Source organism: Micromys minutus, assembly GCF_963924665.1.
Source record: "Micromys minutus genome assembly, chromosome: 11".
NCBI classification, from domain to species: domain Eukaryota; kingdom Metazoa; phylum Chordata; class Mammalia; order Rodentia; family Muridae; genus Micromys; species Micromys minutus.
In genome coordinates, this window is record NC_137980.1 from 24,264,197 (window position 1) to 24,284,499 (window position 20,303).

At 40.7% G+C, this 20,303-nt stretch overlaps 1 protein-coding gene across 1 annotated transcript in view; it reads right to left on the reverse strand.

Annotated features, from left to right (window-relative positions):
* Positions 1 to 477: 477 nt before the first annotated feature.
* The window catches only part of BTBD8 (BTB domain containing 8), a gene marked incomplete at its 5' end in the record, with an annotated part of 51,693 nt that continues 31,867 nt past the window's right edge, over positions 478 to 20,303 (reverse strand). Inside the window, 10 exons of the mRNA XM_080925702.1 lie at positions 478 to 1,715; positions 2,949 to 5,177; positions 6,946 to 7,085; positions 7,483 to 7,573; positions 8,056 to 8,731; positions 11,149 to 11,210; positions 13,376 to 13,505; positions 14,369 to 14,506; positions 15,224 to 15,406; positions 19,886 to 19,988. Coding sequence (XP_080781828.1) covers positions 1,246 to 1,715; positions 2,949 to 5,177; positions 6,946 to 7,085; positions 7,483 to 7,573; positions 8,056 to 8,731; positions 11,149 to 11,210; positions 13,376 to 13,505; positions 14,369 to 14,506; positions 15,224 to 15,406; positions 19,886 to 19,988 — 4,222 coding nt within the window. The 3' untranslated portion in view covers positions 478 to 1,245. The remainder of the gene's footprint in view (positions 1,716 to 2,948; positions 5,178 to 6,945; positions 7,086 to 7,482; positions 7,574 to 8,055; positions 8,732 to 11,148; positions 11,211 to 13,375; positions 13,506 to 14,368; positions 14,507 to 15,223; positions 15,407 to 19,885; positions 19,989 to 20,303) is intronic.

Sequence of the window (20,303 nt, forward strand, 5' to 3'; positions counted from 1 at the left end):
TGACTATGCCTCAGTGAATGAGCAGCCCTGCAAGAGTGCCTAGCTTTTAAAGAAGGCATAGAACCAGGATGGGGGAGGGGGATGGCTCCGTGGGTAAAGGCACTTGCCACCAAGCCTGATGATCTGAGTTCAATCCCTGGGACTCCTGTGGTGAAAGGAGAGAACCAACTCTCACATGTTGTCCACTGACTTCCATGTGTGTGCTGAAACATACAAGCACACGCCTACCCACATAAACACCCACAAAATAAATTAATGCAAAAAATTAAAAACCTTTCTTAAAACTCATGACAAGGTTTTTTGGTATAATAGATTAGTACTTAAATGAAAACATAATTGTTTTGGGACAAGTATTTCTGTATTAACTTGGCTGTTATGTTCCCATTACCTTAAAGGGATCCTCATTAGCATCTAAGATCCTATAGCTTACTCTTCTAGCATTGATTATCTGTTTTCCTACAAAGCTATAGACCTGAGAGAAGTCTGACAAAGGTCGAAAACAGAAAAGGGGAAGCATGTGCCCACATGAGGACCCAGTCAGCTGCCTCATGCACTCATTTTGGTTACTGCTCAGTTCAGTTCCAAGATATTCCTCCAGTTCCAAGATGGCATGCAGTGCAAAGTGACCGTTGGAGCCACAGACAAGACAGTTTTCATGCGCCTTTGAAGGGAGCAAATACCTATTCCTTACATATCCAGAAAAGCCCCGCTTCTCAGTTTATTAGCAGTATGGCTGAGGCCTAAGATATACTCACCTGTCCATGTCCTGAGATGCTGGGGAAGCTGGGGGTTCCTCTGTCACCCCAGCTGCCACTCAGCCTGAGTCCAAATGCTATTCACAGACTGATTCTGTATAGTGCGTGCTCACACAGCAAGTTTATTTTTAAATTACTATGGTACCATATGCAGAGTCAAGAGTAAGGAGTTGATCTACTTGTATACTGACATGAAAATTCTTGAATAAATGAACAAATTATTAGGTAGTGAAGAAAACTGCCATGAAGACTTTCTTCAGTCTTCTGATCTAATTGATATAGAAACATGCTTATAAACTTAAGAAAACGTTTTCAAAATATGAGACATCATATCAATAAATAAGTTATATTTACCTCAATAAATTAAAAGACTCCATCAATATTAAGGGCAGTCTATATTTGGCTAACTAAATTAATAATTTAAATATAAAGTAGGCATCAAAAAATACAGGGATGGCATAGTCTAAATCTCTCCCGACTGTTGAGACTCCTAATGCTGGGTTTCCAATTCCAGGATTGTCCACTCCCCTTGAGGTGAACAATCTGAGGAAGAAACACTAGCTGTGGTGGCACTTGCTGCTGAATCATCAAGTGGGGATGACAGTTCACTCCACCGGTTCCAAGTGTCAGCGTGTGCTGAACCCTGAGGTTTCGAGCTATCTCGAGCTAAAAGGAGTGTCTGGTTGATTAGATACTGGGCTAAGCTTAGGTCTTCAGGCAGAGAGCTTATGACGTTTAAGTATGCATCCTGTTCAGAAAGCAGCTGCTTCAGCAGCGTCCAGTCCTGCTTTGCAAAGTGCTGCTCGTCTTCAGAGGCCCTGTCTGCGACATGGGTTTCTGACTCCTCTTTCTGCTCACACGCTGCTGTTAGAGACATCTCAGATATTGGAGAGAGGGTTTTTGAAGGCCGGTGGTCATACATGGAGGTTTGTGCCACTGTATCACAATCATCTATGTCTCCTGAAATAATTCACAATACTATACAATGTAAAAATTGCACGTCGACACCCCTCAGAGTTTTGTAGAACAATATTAACATAATATAACAGTATTAGCTCCTCTCAGAAAAACACAAGATGGAAAAATAACATTTTTACAAAATTGACAAAATTTTTGAGGCATTTATTTTTCTGTGTTAAAAAAATTCAAGGGTAATGTTTAGCAGCAAAATCAATGTCAGTAACTAACAATACTTTTTCATATCTTAATTTGAAAACTTAGAATACAGAAAATAACAAATTATTTAAAACATAAACATAAAAGCACACACAAATCTAATTTACTACAATAGAAACTCAAGGAAGAAAATAAAAGACAGTCATCTAAAGGTATCTGTAAAGTAACGTGGTTTCATGGGGGAAAAATACACTGTATCTAATGTCTTATTTGTATATTGCACATGCAAAGGAGGATGCGACCCAGGACAAACAAACAAAAAAATACAACTTTGGAAGATCTGCCACTTTTATAATTTTACTGAATAGGGATTTCTGGTCAATATCTTTTAATTATGATACATAATACTCAACCAGCTACTATTGCATATTTTAAGTCATTAATCTGAATGACTGAAATAAGAAAGACATAAAAACAAAACAGCTGGACAATAAATTATCTGAGCATGTGAAATAAGCCTGGGCTCTGTTGTATACTGTCATTGCTTCTATATATAATTGCTTAGGAAACTCATCTCTTCACTTGAAAATCTCAGAATAGAATTATATTGATCCTAAGAAAGTTTTAGTCTCTGTAAAATGCATATAAATTGTGATAATTAATCTAGTTAAAATAGTTTAGTGCTTCTCGGTAATATTACTATGGTTATTGCACAACCCTCTTAGATCTATACCCACAAGTCCATAAATCATATCCAATTAGAGTAAAACTTCCCACAGTCAACAATGCTTATATTAAGTCAGACATGATCATTGAAATGACACCAAACTAAGTCCTTGTCTTTTCTAGGTAAGATCTAGCATGTTATCTGTGTGTAATAATAAACAAGGTTTTCCACTACATATTAATTATTCACTAAGATTGTAGGCAAACAATAAATAATGAATAGCTAGCTCATTTTCATATTATTAATAAATTTAAGTTCTCATTCAAAAGTTGAAACTGTAGCTTAAACATTCTACTAAAATATAGCATCCAGGCTACAGACAACTTTAGACTTCTATTTCTGTACATTACCTGAAAACACAGCATTATTAGCTCTCTTGGGAGGCGTGGGATGGCTGTCTTTCACTTGCCCTTCATGGCTGGGACAGGAGTCTAGAGATCTTGTTGAGCTGATCTTTGGTATGCTGGAGCTGGGTTCTCTCTGATGGAGCTCCAAGTGACATGGTCGTTCTTGAGACTTGGTGTCAGGAGAGTCAGGAGCCACCTCATGTTTATTAGTTACTTCTTTATTTTCTGGGAAAGGTTGTGGGCTTCCTTTGGGCGGGACGTCTAACCTGGTCTCTTGAAGTGTGGAGACACACTGCTTATCTTGTCTTGAGAAGTCTCTGCTCCTAGGACCCAGGAGAAAGCTTTCATTTTGATACCCATCACTGCCTTTACTGTGTGTGTGCTCTGCAGTAGTAGCTTCATTTTCTTTGAGAAATCTGGAGTAGCCTGTCCTTCCATGATGCTCATAGGAAACACCATCAAAAACATCAGAAGGTGAAAGAGAATCGAGGGAGGGCTGGAAGGGGGTGTGGCTTTCACCTTCATCGGATCCCACTTCTTCACACTCATCTACCGAGAGCAGCACTGACCTTCTAAACTTCTTAGTTGTCGAAAACTCACGACTTTCATGTTCAGTTCCATCTTCAAAAGCTAAGTTAATTATTCCCTGAACGTGCTGAGTACCTGAGTTGGATGGGGAGAAATTTTCCCCAACATTTTCTGCTTCAGATCTTTCATCTTCTGTTTCATCTGCTGAAGAAGAAACCTGGTCCACTTCCTGGGCAGATGGGATGCTGCCCCGTGGAGCACTTCCCTTCTCCCTGGGATGGACTATTGTAGATCGAGACCAAGGCTCTGGCTTCTTCCTAGGGATCTCATCATCACTTGCCGAGGGGATCTGGAGGTCACCCCCACCCTGCTTCCTCACTCTGACTTCAGTTCTGAGGTCACCTTCGTGCACCTTCAGCTCTTCGGGGGTGCTGGTGTCGCTGCTGCTTCTCCCAAGGAAGTCATGGCACAGTGCTGTGCTGCACTTGGAGATGCCTCTGTCATGTGAGCCCTCGTCGTCCTGAGAGCCCCCAGCGTCATAGTCCTCTGAGCGGGGCTTTATGTCATCTGAGGATGTGGTAGCACTGCCAGTGTCTGATTCCGGACTCTCTCTTTGATGTGTGGCACTGGTGGTCAGGTCCCAGGGACCCATGAATGGAGCTTCCGGAGTTCCATGGCTCTCCGGGGTTTCTGATGTTTCCATATTCTTACAACTTTTTTCAGATGGCTGCCCCAAAAGACATTTGGAAGGATCAGCTGAGGTGACTGTAGCACATTTACTGTCCTCCGTGGCACAGTTGTCAGGGAACTGGCTTTGAGCTGCTAGTTCTTCTCCATGAAATGTTCGTCTTCTGTCATCTTGAGCAGAGTTGAGGGTGCTACTTATCCCTTCAGGAACACACAGGAAAGCTTCCTTCCTGTGCACACAATCCACACCTGGTTCACCGTCTGTGTTCTTTCTCCCTGTTTGTCTCTCTCTATCTGATAAATAGACTTGGTCTGCATTTGCTGAGTCTGAATCACAAACTGTGTTAGAGTTTATCAAGTTTTCATTTGGATTTGAAATCACAGATTTCAGAGCAGTGATGCTCCCACAGACTGGATCCGCACTGCACTGACTTGAGTTTTTGTAAGCTGATGTGTGACTTTGCTCTGTGCCAGTCAGTTCTGACCTCAGCCTATGGTTTACTGAGTCACCCAGGGTTGACCTATCTTGGTGGTCTAGCTCCAGTCTCTTTTCCTCTTGACTGCTTAATGGGCTTTGTGGTTGAGGTCTACAGGGTGACTGGGCTGCGTCAGGACCACTGGTGTCACAAGCAAGGATAGCCATGGGCTCGTGAGGCCGATGTTTAAAGGCATGGTTCCTGCTGTCACTCACAGCAGGAAGCACGCTTTTCTGTGTGGTGGCTGTCTCAGGTTTGGAAGGTCGTTTGGAAGCCTGACTTTGTGGCACAACTTGTCCAGGAAGCACTTTTTGTTTTGAATCTTTACTGTTCCCAGTTCCACCTTTCTTGGGCTGACTTGGGTTTTTAGGCATTGGTACCAGCTTTGCGTTAACCTTCTGCAGAGTCGTGTGCCCTTGCTTGACAGTTTTTCTCTTAGCTATCTGCTTGTCTGCCCCGTGCCTCAACCTTGTCACATTTTCATCAGACTGCCTTGTAGAGACTGAAGACTTCACTGAGTGCGGCGACTCTCCTTGGGATCCTAAGAAAGTTCAGAAATGCAAAGGACTCTCAAATTCAAAGTGAAATTTAATGTTTTCAAATCACGTTAGAGAAAACAAAATCAATAAAGCAACCAAAAGGAAACATTTAATATTGACAGTCAAAAAATAAACAATGATAAAGTTAAAAAAAACCCAATATTTTAAATGTAGAGAGACTATTTGATGATGTGACTAAAAACCTTTAAAGAGAATCTCTTTTCACCAAAAACCTTCATTGTTGTGTCAAAAATTGGATTTACATAAATATGCAACAGCAGAAAATCTGATTTTCTCATATCAAAGCAACAAGAAAGATCTCCTCTTTGAAGTGTTCTTTTTTGGGAGGAGGCAGAATAAAGAAAAGACAGCTGAAAAGAAGAACTAACCTGAAAACAAATTGGGCATTTGTTGGCATTATTAGTTTCTCTTCAAATTGGAATAAATTTATACTGGATGATTATCGTTATAGCTTATTAGGGCTAACAACCCAGATCTGCAGTGAGGACCAGATCATTGGCTACAGGAGACTCAGAATTAAAATTCCATTTATGTGTTTTGCTTAAAAGCTTAGAGATGAAATTTGGGGCACTCAAATCTGCCAACCCCAATTACCAAGTTTTTGTTCTGTGTATGTTTGGGGGCACAGGGGATTTTAGAGACTGAAACCAAGGACCTGTGAATGACAAGCAAATGTTCTGCCACTGAGATACCCCAGTCCTATAAACCATTTATATCTCATTTCTAACTGTTACTAAAATATGAGTAATTTTATCTGACTTTCAGTATCAACTCATCATGCAAATCAAGATTATTTTTTGGGTTTTATAAACTGTTCTTCTACATAAGTGCTTAGTACATAAAAATAAACATGTGTGCGCTTGTGGTGTGTGACTATGTGTGTACATGCACATGTGAGCATGCCAGAGGTCAATCAGTTTATGTGTGTGCATGCTTGTGTGACGACGTATGTACATATGCATGTGTGCATGACAGAGATCAATCTCACTAGTTACTCCTCAGGAGCCACACAGTGTTCTTTTGAAACACAGTCTCTTAGCAGGACTGACTGAGCCTCAGGGGTACTTTCATCCCTCTGCCTCCCCAGTGCTGAGATTCTAAATGTGCTCCACTGCACTTGGGTTCCCCCTAACCTTCATGTACAACTCCATTCCCTAAGCCCTCTTCCTTCTTTTCCTCCTTCTCTCCCCTTTTCTTTATTTGGAGACACTGTCTCATGTAGTCAGGACTGGATTGAACTCGCTATACAGATCCAGGACGACTTCGCCTTTATCTCCCCAGTGGAAGGACTACAGGCATGTGCCACTGAGCCAAGAAAGTAAGGTTAAAACTGGCCGTTTCATGCAAATTACATAATCTAACCAGAATTCTATTTTCTTGGAACACTGAGGAGTGGCAGCATGGGGACAGGTTCTGAGGAACTCCCTCTTCACATGCAGCACTGAGCTCCTGCCCTTCTTTAACAACTCTTCAGTGCTGGATTCACAAACATACTTCCTCTAATCATCAAGGAACCTTTAAGAAACCTAGGCATGCTTCACAAAAGGACCAGAAGTAGAGACCAGTCAATGGCTCCTTTAAATTTATCTCCACAGAGGATAGGACAACCTAAATCACTCCCTAACACCAAAATATCTATCTAATAACCATTACAGTAAGTAATGTCCTGTCTTGCTTATGTGCAAGGGCAGGCTGGCTGGAGCCTGGCTTGTCTAGCTGACACAGGTCCCAGAACCCTCACAGCTTTACCTTGGGTTTGAGCCAGGGTGGGAGGGGCGCTCTTTGTCCGTGGCTGAGCTGCTGTGTAGCCATTGCTGCTCCCTCTTTTTTTCGAAGCTGTCTGTGGTGCTGAATTGTTAAGTCCTTTGCCATTCCCCCTTTTTATTACACTAAGAAGAATGATTAGAATTATAGTGACATTCGAAAAACATGAGCTTACAAACACCTATGCACCATCACAACAACATACAAGCACATATTTTGTCAAGAAATAGAAACATGTCTCTTCTGAAAATAGAGAAACCTATATTCACAAACCTTCAAGTGTTAACAGAGTAACTACATATAAGTCAGTGCATAAGTTCACAGGCCATTAAGTATAGCTAAGAAAATTTTTACTACATTGCTATATTTTATATAAATAGAAAACAAGAAAGTTTAGAATATAACTTCATAAATACATTCTTTAAACAAAGAAAAATCTTTAAAATAATTTAGCTAAAAAATTAGAATATAAATAGCCTGCAGAGACAGTTGGGTGAAACACTGAGCTGAATAGAGTCCCACCTGTTAGTCACGTGAGAGTCTTGTTCATGAATAAAGCTTTTTTTATTGGATGTTCCATTAGTAACTCTTGAAACTGGTCGAGACTTTACTGCTATAACAAATTGGATAAATATACAGGTTAGAATCAAGTGCTGATATGGGAAAGACCACATGCTCTTAGTTTGAACATATCCATATAAAACACATTTCAGCATTTAAAAGCAAGCAAAGCATGCAAGGATCATCTAGGAACTTTTAAGTACTAGGAGCTACTAAAAATCAAGGCCTCAGGGACAGGATACAGCTTATTTAGTAGAGTGCTTGCTTGGTTTCATCTAGCATTACATAAACCAGTCATGATGGGGCACATCTTAGCTCCTGGGAGGCAGAGACGGGAGAATCAGAAGTTTAAGAGTGTCCTAGGGATGAGGCAGGTCTAAGGCTAGCAAGGGCTGGTAGAGAGGTCTTATCTCAAACCAACTTGCAGTGCTGAGCTGCTAGTGTAGTCTGTCTGTCTAGCATGTGTAGAGCCACATCTCCCTGCCCCTCGCCCCCCCCAGCGTGTTAACAAAATAAAAGAGTGCTAAAACCCACCTACAGTTGACAGTACTCCATTATTCACCATCTGTCCTGGGGAATCACCAAAGTACGGCTTCTCATCACAAGACTTGTCTTCTACTGATCCGTTTTCTTTTGTCTTATCCACAGTGCTGGTTGAAGCCAAAAGCTCTGTGCTGGAATTTGTAGATCTACTGGAGGGCCCTACAGTGGTGGGGCATGCAGAATCTTTGCCTTTCACTGTTTGCAAAGGCTTGGCTCTGGCTTGCATGTTCAGGTTTGCAGTGAGCACCTTGGGCCTGGCACCTGTGGTCTCCCCTTCTTGGCTCTGGATTCCTTTTCCATGCACTGTGTCCTTCCGTCCAGCTGCTGCCACTCTTGCTGGTCTTCCCACAACTGTGCATGATACACTTTCTAACTTTGTATGACCATTTTTTTCTGTTTGGGGCTTTATTGTAGTTTTAGACTTGCCAGAGACATGTTTTCCCCCAGTTTTTATCTCTTTCATAACTTTGGACATTTCTGTACTGTCACCATGCTTGGATGCTTTATTTATACTGTTTCTGTTAGTGCTCGATGTATGCCCTGATGCTCCTAATCCATCAGATCTCATCTTCTGATTAGTAGAGAAATATGTCCGACACGGTTTTTTGTTATTTTCTGTCCAAGGTTTTATTTTTATAACATCAACATCAGAGCCTTGTCTCTTTGGCTAAGAAAAAAAGAAAGAAACAAAGAAACAAAAGAAGGAAAGAAAGAAAAAAAATGTTTTTCTTCAGAACAGTGTTCCAGAATTCTAAATGTTGTAAATATCAAACAGCCTTTTTTACTGTTGTTTTATTTTCTTGACTTGAGGCATAATCCCCTACCCTGTCCCCTGCCTCCTTTGGTTTTTGAGACAGGTGTAGCCTTGGCTGTCTTGGAACCCACTGTGTAGACCAGGCTAGCCTAAGTACCACAGAGATCCACCTGCCTCCCAAGTGCTGGATTAAATGTGTACACCACCAGTACCTGGAATATTTCCCCATTTTTTAACACAACTTAGCAAGCTTCTCTGTAAGGCCTCTTCCTGTGCTTAAAACTGATCTTACTCAGCTCACTGTGTCCTTGTGTACTTTGAACTATTATGTGTTGCACCAATTTATGTATTATATGAGATAAATATATGCTTTAGAAACTTCACATTAACCATACAGCATGATAAGGGTTTGGTGCATATACATTTCTAGACAGCCTTGGACTTGTATCTGCAGAGTGTATACACATTTCTTATTAATTCACATCCAACTGTGTGTGTGTTCGAGTGGTCACTTCAGTCTATTTACAAAAATGAGAAAAGAGGACCAATCCTCTGAAAGGAACCAACGTTTGTTTGAAACCCTCTCTGTTTTAGTGAGTTCTTCATGCTATGTACTGTAGTTGGCCGTGAGCTCACAATCCTCCAGCCTTGGCTTCATAGTGTTGGGATTACTGATGTACACTACCACACTGAACTTATACATGCAATCAGAAGACAGCACAGTAATGAGTCACCAGGTACCCAGGGTCCAGAACTAACAATTACCAGCTCAGGGCCAATTCTGTCTTGTTTGCACTCACTCCCCACTTTATTTTGAACCAATAAACAACATTTAGAGTTTGTTCAGTTTTGCTGAACAGAAAGAAGAGCAGGCATGGCTGGTGGCTTGGCAGTAGGACCATGCCTAGCTTAGCATGGGGTGGGTTCCCATCAAAGCAAACAAAACAGATCAACATTGAAACCCAGTCAAGAAGAGTAAGAAAATGTGTGCATGCATACACGCATGCATGCACGCGAGCACACACACACACACACACACACACACACACACACACACACACACGTATACTCACACACGCACGTACTTGCACATATAAAAGCAGGTTGTTTTAAGGAGGGTTTCACTAGCCAAGGCTGGCTTGGACCCAGCACCCAGGAGCTGCAACTGCAGGTTACACTAGCACACTAGGCACCGTGTTCTTCACAGCAGTGATTCTCGGTCCATGCAAGCTGCACTCTCAGCCTTCAGGGCTGTGTGGCCTGTGATTCTCAGTTTATTAGATGCTTTATGGTGTAAGGACTCAGGACATGATGCACAAGAGGACTGTGAAACATTCCAGAAAACCATCCTAGGTTTGCTGACAAACCCCCATTGTCCAGGTTTCCAGTCAGCAATATGGAGGGCCTGATGCTTCCTGCTTTAAGCAAGAGAGCTATTCCAGGCTGCAGAAGTAGTAGTTTCTATCGAGTGGGTGATAAGGAGGAAGGACACAGGATTCCCAGCCACACTTTCAAGGGCAATATGTTCTTTTCATTCTAAGTCAGAACACTCAATGACGGAGTCCACAGTATCATTGGAATATGCATAGATTAGCATATTTTGTACTTACATATTTTATTGATTACATAAATAGCCGTATAATAACATTTGGGAGGAAGAAAATACATTTCAGGCTATAATAAAGTCATTGAATTGAAAAAAAAGGAAGAATAGCAGAATAAACATCTTAATCTTTTTAGGAATGGAGTGCAGAATGTTACTATACGGCTTGATTACACGGTGGATCTAGAACCCGAGAAGCTTGTTGTGTTGTAGCTGAAATCACTGGAAGGCAGTATTTCCATGTATCTGACCCCATACCCTCAAGCCCAGACCATTGCTTCTGTCCTTACCAATTATAAGTACTTGACTACTTTGACACTATATGGATATATACCAAGTAAATTTAAAATACACTGTGCTCTTAACACCACCTGCTTTTTTTCTTTTACCCTGAATAGAGAAACCTGGAACAATGAGCCTTCTCTTGTGACAAGGCTAGCTAACTAAAAGCAGGCACCGAACTGAATTCTAGACATCTTAACAATTCCTTGCTTATTGGAACAGTGCCAATATGCTATCTGCCAAAAATGAATTTCAAGGAAATGAAAAAGGCATATATTTCCTACATCAAATGAATATGGGACATTTACATTATTTAAAATGTATATATTAAATGCTCAGTTGTTACTTTCTCTTAAAATAGCTTTAATTAATGAAAAATTAAATTTGAAATGCAAAATAAGTTTGCATGGCTTTCTCACTGGAGCTGGAGCTGCGGGAAGCGTACCTGGGAGCTGGTGAGCACGGGCTTCCTGCCAAGCCTTCGGTCATCACCTTTGTCAAGTGCGGCTGGAAACAAACAAAAGTAAAAGAAACATTATTATTAGCAGAGATGTAGAGGATAATAGAAAGCCAGAAGAAAATGCTATATTTTGATAAAAATTAAACAAACAAACAAAACACATGAATCTAAAGCTGCAACATACTATTTACCATCACATTTTAGAATAAAGATACTTCAGTCTTATTTTCTGGTCCAGAAAAGTTCATGTTCTTAAAGCTCATAAATAAAACTGTAAAATCACATACACTCACTTCAAAAAATCCAGAATTTTCACAAGCTGTAAAATTTTAAATAATTAGTTTCATTGGGTTTCTAAATGTCAAAACAATGTTTTATACATAAATTTAATATGAAAAATATCCAATTACTTTAAATATACTCTGATGAAATTAAAAATATTTCCTGGTTTTATAGACTGATTATAAGATTGCAGAAAGAGAAGAGAAACATGTTCTCCCTGGAAATACAGCAGGTCATGCTACCCTCACTGGAGCAAAACTCACTTCATAAGTAAGTTTATGTGGAAACTACTAAAACTTGTGATTATTATTTTGAAACAAGAACTGGAATGGTACCAGAAAAATATATAAAGTAATATGATGCAGGGTAAAATCTAGTTCAGATTTTCAAGGTTTATAGGGTTTTAAGTTTTGAAGTTTTACTTTGAATAAGGAATTTATTTGTGCATGTAATTTCTCAAGTGTACACACACACACACACACACACATTAGCAAAACAGCTATCAAACACCTACAATCTCCATCCCATAGGATACATGCTGTATGGCAGAGTACGAAACCCTGGTGATGGCAAGAACAGACTTGCTGCAGATCACTACACAAGAACACACAGGAATTAATAAAAATTCTCACATCAGTGACTCAGTAAGAAGCTCAGAATGTTAGAACAAAGGTGACCCAAGGCAATAATTACGCACAAGTCAGGATTCCTTACGTTCAACACGTTTGCAATTCGAGAACTACATTAATGCAGCCTCACTACAGGAGAAGCTCGTAAAATGCCTAACCACATCACCCTGACAGTTTGTCCAGGTGTGTCAGCCTGTGTAAACATACGGATTTCTAATTGCTATTATGAAAGATTACAGAACACTGGAATTTAACTTTGTTGTGAATCCCTCTAAAAAGGAGAAAAGCGAAGTTTGCTGCCAATCAGAAGAAAGCTCAAATGTTGCCTGCTGAAGGGATGCCGGCCTTTCCTTCTTCACATCTAGACTCTGAAAGAAGAGCTAGTTCTAACACCAGTAAGGAAAGCACAGGGAAAGTGTGCAGTTTCAGAAGATTTGATGATTTTTATTACATGAAAAAGGAATATCTTTGAAAACTGTTCTTTAAATTAATAACTTCTAGTTGCTTTATTAAGCAGGTCTAACCACTTAAGAATTTAACATAGCTGAGGTATAATTTACCATACATAGCTTCCATGTTTTAGAGCACTAAAATGTTTATTACATAAAATATAGTCCTTTAGTTTAAAAAAGTAGAGCTGCTGAACATGGCAGTTATTTCTGAGACACCTGCTTTAACCTAAAAATAGTCACGAAGCCATTTTAGCTCCACACCCTCAGAATCCTATTTCAATATTTTAAAGCACACACACTTTCTGAGGGACATGCATCTTTTGTTTAATGCTAATGTTTCAAACAGCTCCTAGCAAATGTCAGAGATCACTGTTTGGCTCCTGAGGGACCCTCTGCAGTAGCGCACACTGCATCCCTGAACCAATCAATTGTGAAATACAGCCATCTAATCTCGGCAAAAGCGCAAGGAGAGGTTCTGTGAAAAAGATGCAAAGCTCTAGTAAAATGCGCCTTCAAAGGGAGAAAGTGTGCTTGGTGGTCTGACTATAGGATTTAAGCTCCCAGAGAGATGCTTATATTTATTTTTTAGGCAAATGTGGCTGGAATATTATAGCAAATATACAGGAGGATTAAAAATTGATTATTACATACAAAGGAAATAAGTTTCATTTTCTAAGAACAGCACACGAAACATGGTTTCTCCAAGCTGCCTAACACATCGCTAGTTTTGGATATCACTCCATCGCTGAACAGAAGCTCACAAATGCTAATTAACTAGCATTCAGAATGCCTTCAAACTCTGCTCTCACAGAGATCATCTGAGAATAAAAGCCTCAAAGAACAACATACCTGCTTGGATTTTCTGCTGGTCGTCTATGTGCACCCGTTTCCAGCTCTCTGTGTGACGGACAGCATAGACAGACTGGACCAGGAAGGTCCACAGCTTTGCACGCACAGCTTGGATCCTGCACGTAAAGCCCTGTGCTCCAGCAACAAATCAGCAGCTGGTGAGCCACATCACCATAGCAACCAGTCATTATTCCTTCCCCAATCTACTTACTCCTAAGCTACATCAATGATGTCATCAGTTACATTTCTAAGATCACTGAGTACATGCTATTTATGAAGGCTTACTCATTAACAGAATTTTATAGTGAACACGAAGCCAAATGCTACTCTTTAAGCTACATGTTATTTTAAAACACTAATGGGTTTTTTGTGAACACTTTCCTCTACAACCTTTTCATATCAACTATGACATTACAAGGTCAAATACTCTATGTAATAATAATAAATTTAATGAAATGCATTATAATTCTAGTAGAATAATGCCAATAATTCATAATTATCTTACTGTCACTGATTAGCTGCATTTAAAAATAAATGATATTTACATTTTTACTTTTCCTACTCAATCTAATTTAAAAATAAGATTTATTTAGAAAAAGAAATTATTAATACTATAAAAGACACTAAATGATTAAAAGACACTAAATGATTAAATGATAAAATGATAAAAATGATTAAAGACACTAAAATATACACTTTATACATACAAGTTACTGTAATTATCAGAGAAAAATACCAAAGTTAAACTGTGCTAGATAAAATTGCTAAGTCCCAAGCTATGCTTATATATATGTATGTATATATATATATATGTGTGTGTGTGTGTGCATATATATATATATATATATATATATATATGAAGCTGTATGAAGTCCAAGGTGTCCAGTACCTAACTTCAATGACCTGTGCAACATTTAAAACTGCATGTACAACTTAAAATCTTAAACCATTTCCATATTCCATGATTTTAGTGAACTCTGTTGCATTCAGTACCATTTCCTTTGTGCTTTCAGAATTCAGCAATGCGTCCAGAGCCATAAGGAGAGAGCAGCTATTTTCAGCAGTAATATTGTCTTCAATTGCTTTAAAAATTTTGTCCAACAGATGAGCTGTGCTGCTCATTGCTTGTGACTACAAAACAGAGAATTTGACATTTAATAAAATACATGGAAAACACACGAGAAGTGTCAGAATCTGATGTGACAGCAACACAGCTGTCGTGGGCTACATGATATCACCTGAAACCGAAGCCACTCTTCCTTACCTGCAATACTCAATTACTTACTGAAAAACTGCATGGGCACAGTCACTCCCCACTCCATGCACACACAGACTCGCACACACACACACACACACACACACACACACACACACACACACGTGTACATACACTCAAATGCACATACACACAGAGGCACACAACACACATATGTGTGCACAGGGTTTTCAAAAGCTAATACAGCTGTAATAATAGAGCCAAGAAATAAAGACAGCATCTTTATTCAGTGACTAATTTTAGAGAAAGTTGCTCCTTATGACAACGGAGTTGTCAAGAAACATTATCTTTATAACGTAGGCCTCTAAAATGTGGCCATGGTGACTGAGGGCTAGAGCTGGCCCAAGGGACAGTGTGCCTTGCCAGAGCACTCCCTCCTGCCTTCTCCTCTGTGAGCCAAAAGCATCCTGTCCACCACGGCTACAAATCTGCTGCAAATATGCCATCTGTTGTGGAGTTTACTCAGGCCAGAATAATTAAATCAAAGGCAACCTGACTTTAAAAATGCTTATGTAATTAAAACCAAAACACAGAGATGGGACCAACCAGAGCATACAGTCTTGACATAGTACCTGCAAGAGAAGAGTGAAGTTCTCACTCTCAATGATCTGAGAGAAGTTTTCTACAATAAACATCACACACTTTTCTTGGAGCTGAGATGCCATCGACAGGGCTGTTTCTGTCCACTTGACTCTGGGTAAGCCCATGATTAGCTTGTCACTTTCCATCAGAAGAAAAGCAGCATTTCCATGATTCTACAATGTTAGAAATATTTGGAAAAATTAGCTGGTATTACTGTTCATAGAGTAACTTTCTAAGCAGATCAAATCCTTTTGAGTTTTTGGTGTGTTTTCTATAAAAAACAAAGTTGCAGTTAACTATTACCTCTGTCACCTGACAGACAGAGGGCTAGAGTGAGTCCAGCAGCAGCTCAGCCCTTGTGGCAACAGGAGTCATCTTAGAGAGTATCAGCAAAGGGCCAGAGTGTCACCTCACATCAGTCTTAGAAAGAACAGATTATAGTTGTAAGCTGCTCAGTTGTGGGGTGGGTTTCTTGCACAGCAATGGAATGAAAGACTGAGCACTCAGCATGGAACTCTCTCAAGTACTGAGAACTTAACCAAGGCACTGCCTTGTCTGAGCTTTACACAGACCACATTCTTTCTGAACCTATCGCCTTCTTTTATGCTCTTAACTCAGACAAAATTATTAAAACATGAACATAACATATGTATGTTCAATGTGTGCTTTTGCTCACCATTGTACTATAGAGACTACTACCAAATTGGGTCAATAAAAAAACTCTGATTATTGGATTTCTACTATGACAAGACACTGAGGCTATATAATAGATTTTTATGCCATTGTGCCTTTAACTCATAAACATTAAACCTTAACATTTTATTCCTTTTAATAGTAATTTATTAAAATGTATAATGTTTCAATTGTCTTAACAGAAGAAACACCCTCTGCTAGGCTGGAAAGAAGACCCAGTGGTGAGGAGCACTTGTTCCTCTTGCAAAGGACTTGGTTCAGCCCCTATATGCTGGTTCATGAATATCTACAACTCCAGTTCCAAAGGCGGACACCATCTTCTGATCATCACAGGCAACACATGCACGCGTGCACACATGTACATGTTTTTTTACTTATTTACTCCTGTTTTATTTTATGTGTATGGCTATTTTCCTATATTAGGACTCTCCATCACAACATGTAGTGCCCCTGGAGACCAGAAGAGGGCATCAGAACCCCCAGAACTGGAGTGGCAGGTGCTGGGAACTGAAGCTGGGTCCTCTGGAAGAGCAGCTGGTGCTGGAACTGTGCAGCCATCCTCAGCTCTCGTTTTGCTTTTAAGGTCCACTTACCATTTCCTCCTGTGACGACCTCCTGAGCAGCTGCGCGCACCGAGCTGGGGTAATGGCCTGATTTACTCTACTGCAGGCGTTACAGTGGAGCCAGACACATGCAGGTATGCGAATGAGCCTGGCAGCCAGCTCCCAACTGCTTACCATGTATGACTGCTACATTCAACGGCAATAACACTGAGCATAGTATAAGCCTATCAGACTTACTTGACACTAAGATAGCTTAGCTTGGAATCCATTAGGAAACTAAAATATGGACACGCTAAAGTGATAGCAGATGGTACAGACTCCTTCCATACCGATCTGAATATCTGATAAACACTAAATGTTAAATACCTTCAAGTACAAAGTAAAAATGTAATACTTCTAGACCAAACACAATATTTTAATTCAGGTTAATATGATTCAAAATTCAAAGTGCATATAAGGTACTATGAGGAGAAGCTGCCCTAGTTAGTCTCCCTGGTTAGTCTCCCTGGTTAGTCTCCCTGGTTAGTCTCCCTGGTCAGTTGTCCTTTGTTTTGTTGTTGTTCTGTTTTTGTCAACCTGAAACAAGCTAGAGTCACCTGGAAAGAAGAAAACTCAACTGAGGGACTGTCTCCACCGGCCTGGCCTGTGGCCATTTCTTAATCAATGACTGATTGGGAAGGCCCACCTTACTTCAGGCAGTGCCACCTGGGCAGACGGTGCTAGATTACAAACAAAACTGACATGGCCCCAAACACCAATGTCTTCAGAATGGCGGCAATGCATTTTAAACCTGGTTAACTTTGTCGTTAACATCCAGCCTTTCTTCTCTGTCTATGAAATAAAGGCAGTACCTGTCATATTAAATTTCACAAAAATAATGAGTGAGATATAAACTGTACCTGTCTGATAAAACACCGTGACTTATGGGTACCACTAGTATAGTAAATAATGCTTCTACTGAACCAAATTACAGCTATAACCCCTTCAAGAGCAGGAGTAACCACTCAGTAATGAGGAACACTAATACAAAACAGTAGGTGACAGAGCCCTTCCTGGGAAGAGGCACCTCATGTCACTTCCCACGGTTTAGTCAGAAAGACAGGGCTGATTAGGACTGTATGAAAGAGAGGTGGGGGTGGGGTGGGGAGGGAGACATAGCGATAGAGGGGGAGGGAGAGAGTCACAGAGATAGAGAAAAGGAAAGATATATGTGTGTGTGTGTGTGTGTGTGTGTGTGTGTATGTATATATATGTATATATATGTATGTATGTGCATATATATATATGTATATATATATGAGAGAGAGAGAGAGAGAGAGAGAGAGAGAGAGAGAGAGAGAGAGAGAGAATAGATGCTGTAGTTTGAAGGCCACAGAAAATCCAGAAGAGAAAATGTCAACTGAGTAAACTCCCAGATCAGATTAGCCTATGAACACTTTGATTGATAATGATGTGAAAGAGTTTATGAACACTTTCTTGATTGATAACGGTATGTGTGGGAGGGCCAGCTCAACTTGCAGTGCTACCTCTGGGTTGGTAGTTCTTCCTGGTGCTGTAAGAAGAGGCTGAGCGAGCCATGGGGAGCAAGCCAGTAAGCCTTTCTCCTCCATGACGTCTGCAGCAGCTCTTGCTTTGGGTTCCTGTCCTGACTTCCTGTGGTAACGGACTGATGTCTGGAAGGGTCCCCGTAAGTTGGTTTTGGTCATGATGCTGATTGTGTGGTAACTAACTGGAAATAGACACAGAAGGACATTTTATCATAGCCAGGCAACAAACATGTTACAACAGTCTGGTCAGTCTCCTCCTGTCAGCTTGGCACTGGAATAGAACTGCGCTGTGCATTGTTCCCAGTGGAAAGAGTAAGTCATGCTGCTTCCTAAAGTGACAGATATCACTGTACAGCATGCTAACCCTTTCCTTGTTCTGGGTTTCCCACACTGTGTGATCCTCACCACTCTTCCAACAGACTCAGTCCTCGGGGCAAAGTAAGCTGGCGGCAGCATGTCTTGGATGGTAGGACAACAAGGTCACACATGAAAATTAAGACATCTGACTAGTCGTCAGACACACACTCACGGTCATCGATGTTTATGCAATGTCACTTTACACTCCTGATTCTACAGTCCCTGTGATTTTGGCAGCTGCCTCTGCTGTGTATGGCTCCTGATCTGGAAGAATGGGCCGAACTATTGTTGCTAAATAACCTGGGCCGCTATTGGCAATGCTCATAAATTACGTTGTTATAGTTTCCTACTGATTTTATGCATAGTACCCGGTGCAACACTGCAACTATGTCCAGATGTGGTTTGCCTGATGCCCAGGGGAGAGCTGCCGCCCAGGCTCCCCTACAGTCAAGCTCATCACTTCCACATCTTCATAAGTGGCTTACAAACCAGCCAGAGGAAGGCTGTCTCGGCTGCCAGCTCAATGGAGTCGTTGCTGCATCCGCTCCCAGACAGATGCATTCTTCTCTCTGCTGCTAAGGTTGCTACAAAAGCAGAGCCCAAAGTTGCCCTGAAGGGAGGCAAATCTTTGCTAACGAGTCACCAGGAGCAATTCTGTGTGGGGCCATTCCCAGTTACCCATCTTGATTTCTAGATATAGAAATTTCCACTACAAGAAAAACAGCACCTTGAATCCAAGGCTGACTTAGGTGCACAGTGCATCTTAGAAGACGGTGCCTCAGTCTTGGAAGGCACTGCCACCTGTATGGCACTGCACTTATCATCTAAGGGTCCTGCTCTGTTCTAGCAGACTAGTAGTTTCAGAATAATAGGGAAATACATAGTTCAATGAGATACAAACGGGAGCCTGCTGCTGTTTTTAGTTTCTGTGAGTGAATTTATTAGTCTTTGTTGTACTGTGTAGAATACCAGAAACAGGGAGGCAAATCCGTGTCCAGAGAATGCCTATTATAACGAATACAAATGTATCTCTTCCACGAAGGAAGTGGCCTAATGCAGATTAACCTGCCACCAGGTGGGCAGCCGAGTCCCTTGGGAGATGGTGCCACTGAGATGGTCCAGTGTGGTGTTCTGAATCACCTTGGTAATCTGTTTTCCTAGACTGCTGAACCAATTCACAACCTTCCTTTCTGAAACCCTTATGTTCATAAACATCTACCTCATAGTAGGTGACCCTATCTGACTGAACCCCAGACTAGTGAGGTAAGCACTGAGGGTGGCCTCAGACCGACACGATCTTAGGGTGGGGATCTCCAATTTGGTCCTGAGATATTGTGACTGTCATCTTGCTTTTACAGAAACATTAACATTCGATTTCTGCATTTAAATCACTGTGAGGACCGCAGACTGAGTAAACTTTCTGATGTGCACGTGAGCACAGCGTTCATACATGTTCTGATGCACATAAGCACAATGTTCAGACTGTACTCACTAAGGACTGAATCTGCATACTGAGACACGTTTTCTGAATCTCAGGAGGAACATTTGCAAAGCTTCTTTCCGACCAAAATCTTGCAAAATGGTTTATAATGAAGCTGTTAAAACAAAACAATCCAAGTTAGAGGAATGAAAAATTTTAAAGTCAATATTTTTGTTTTCAATCATATAAACAGTATTACATATTGTGACTGACTCTCAGTTAATTTTATGGACTCTAAGAAAGACTTAATTATATTCCTTTTCAGAAATGTAATATAGAGGGCATGAGGTCACCATGCTCACAGAAAACCATTGAAGAAACTGGATGTTAATCATGCAGGAAAAAGTGTTTCCACCCAGAAGTCTGGGAGTGAATGTTATTAATGACCTGGTGACCTTTGCAATACTTAGAGCCAGACCTCACCCAAGTC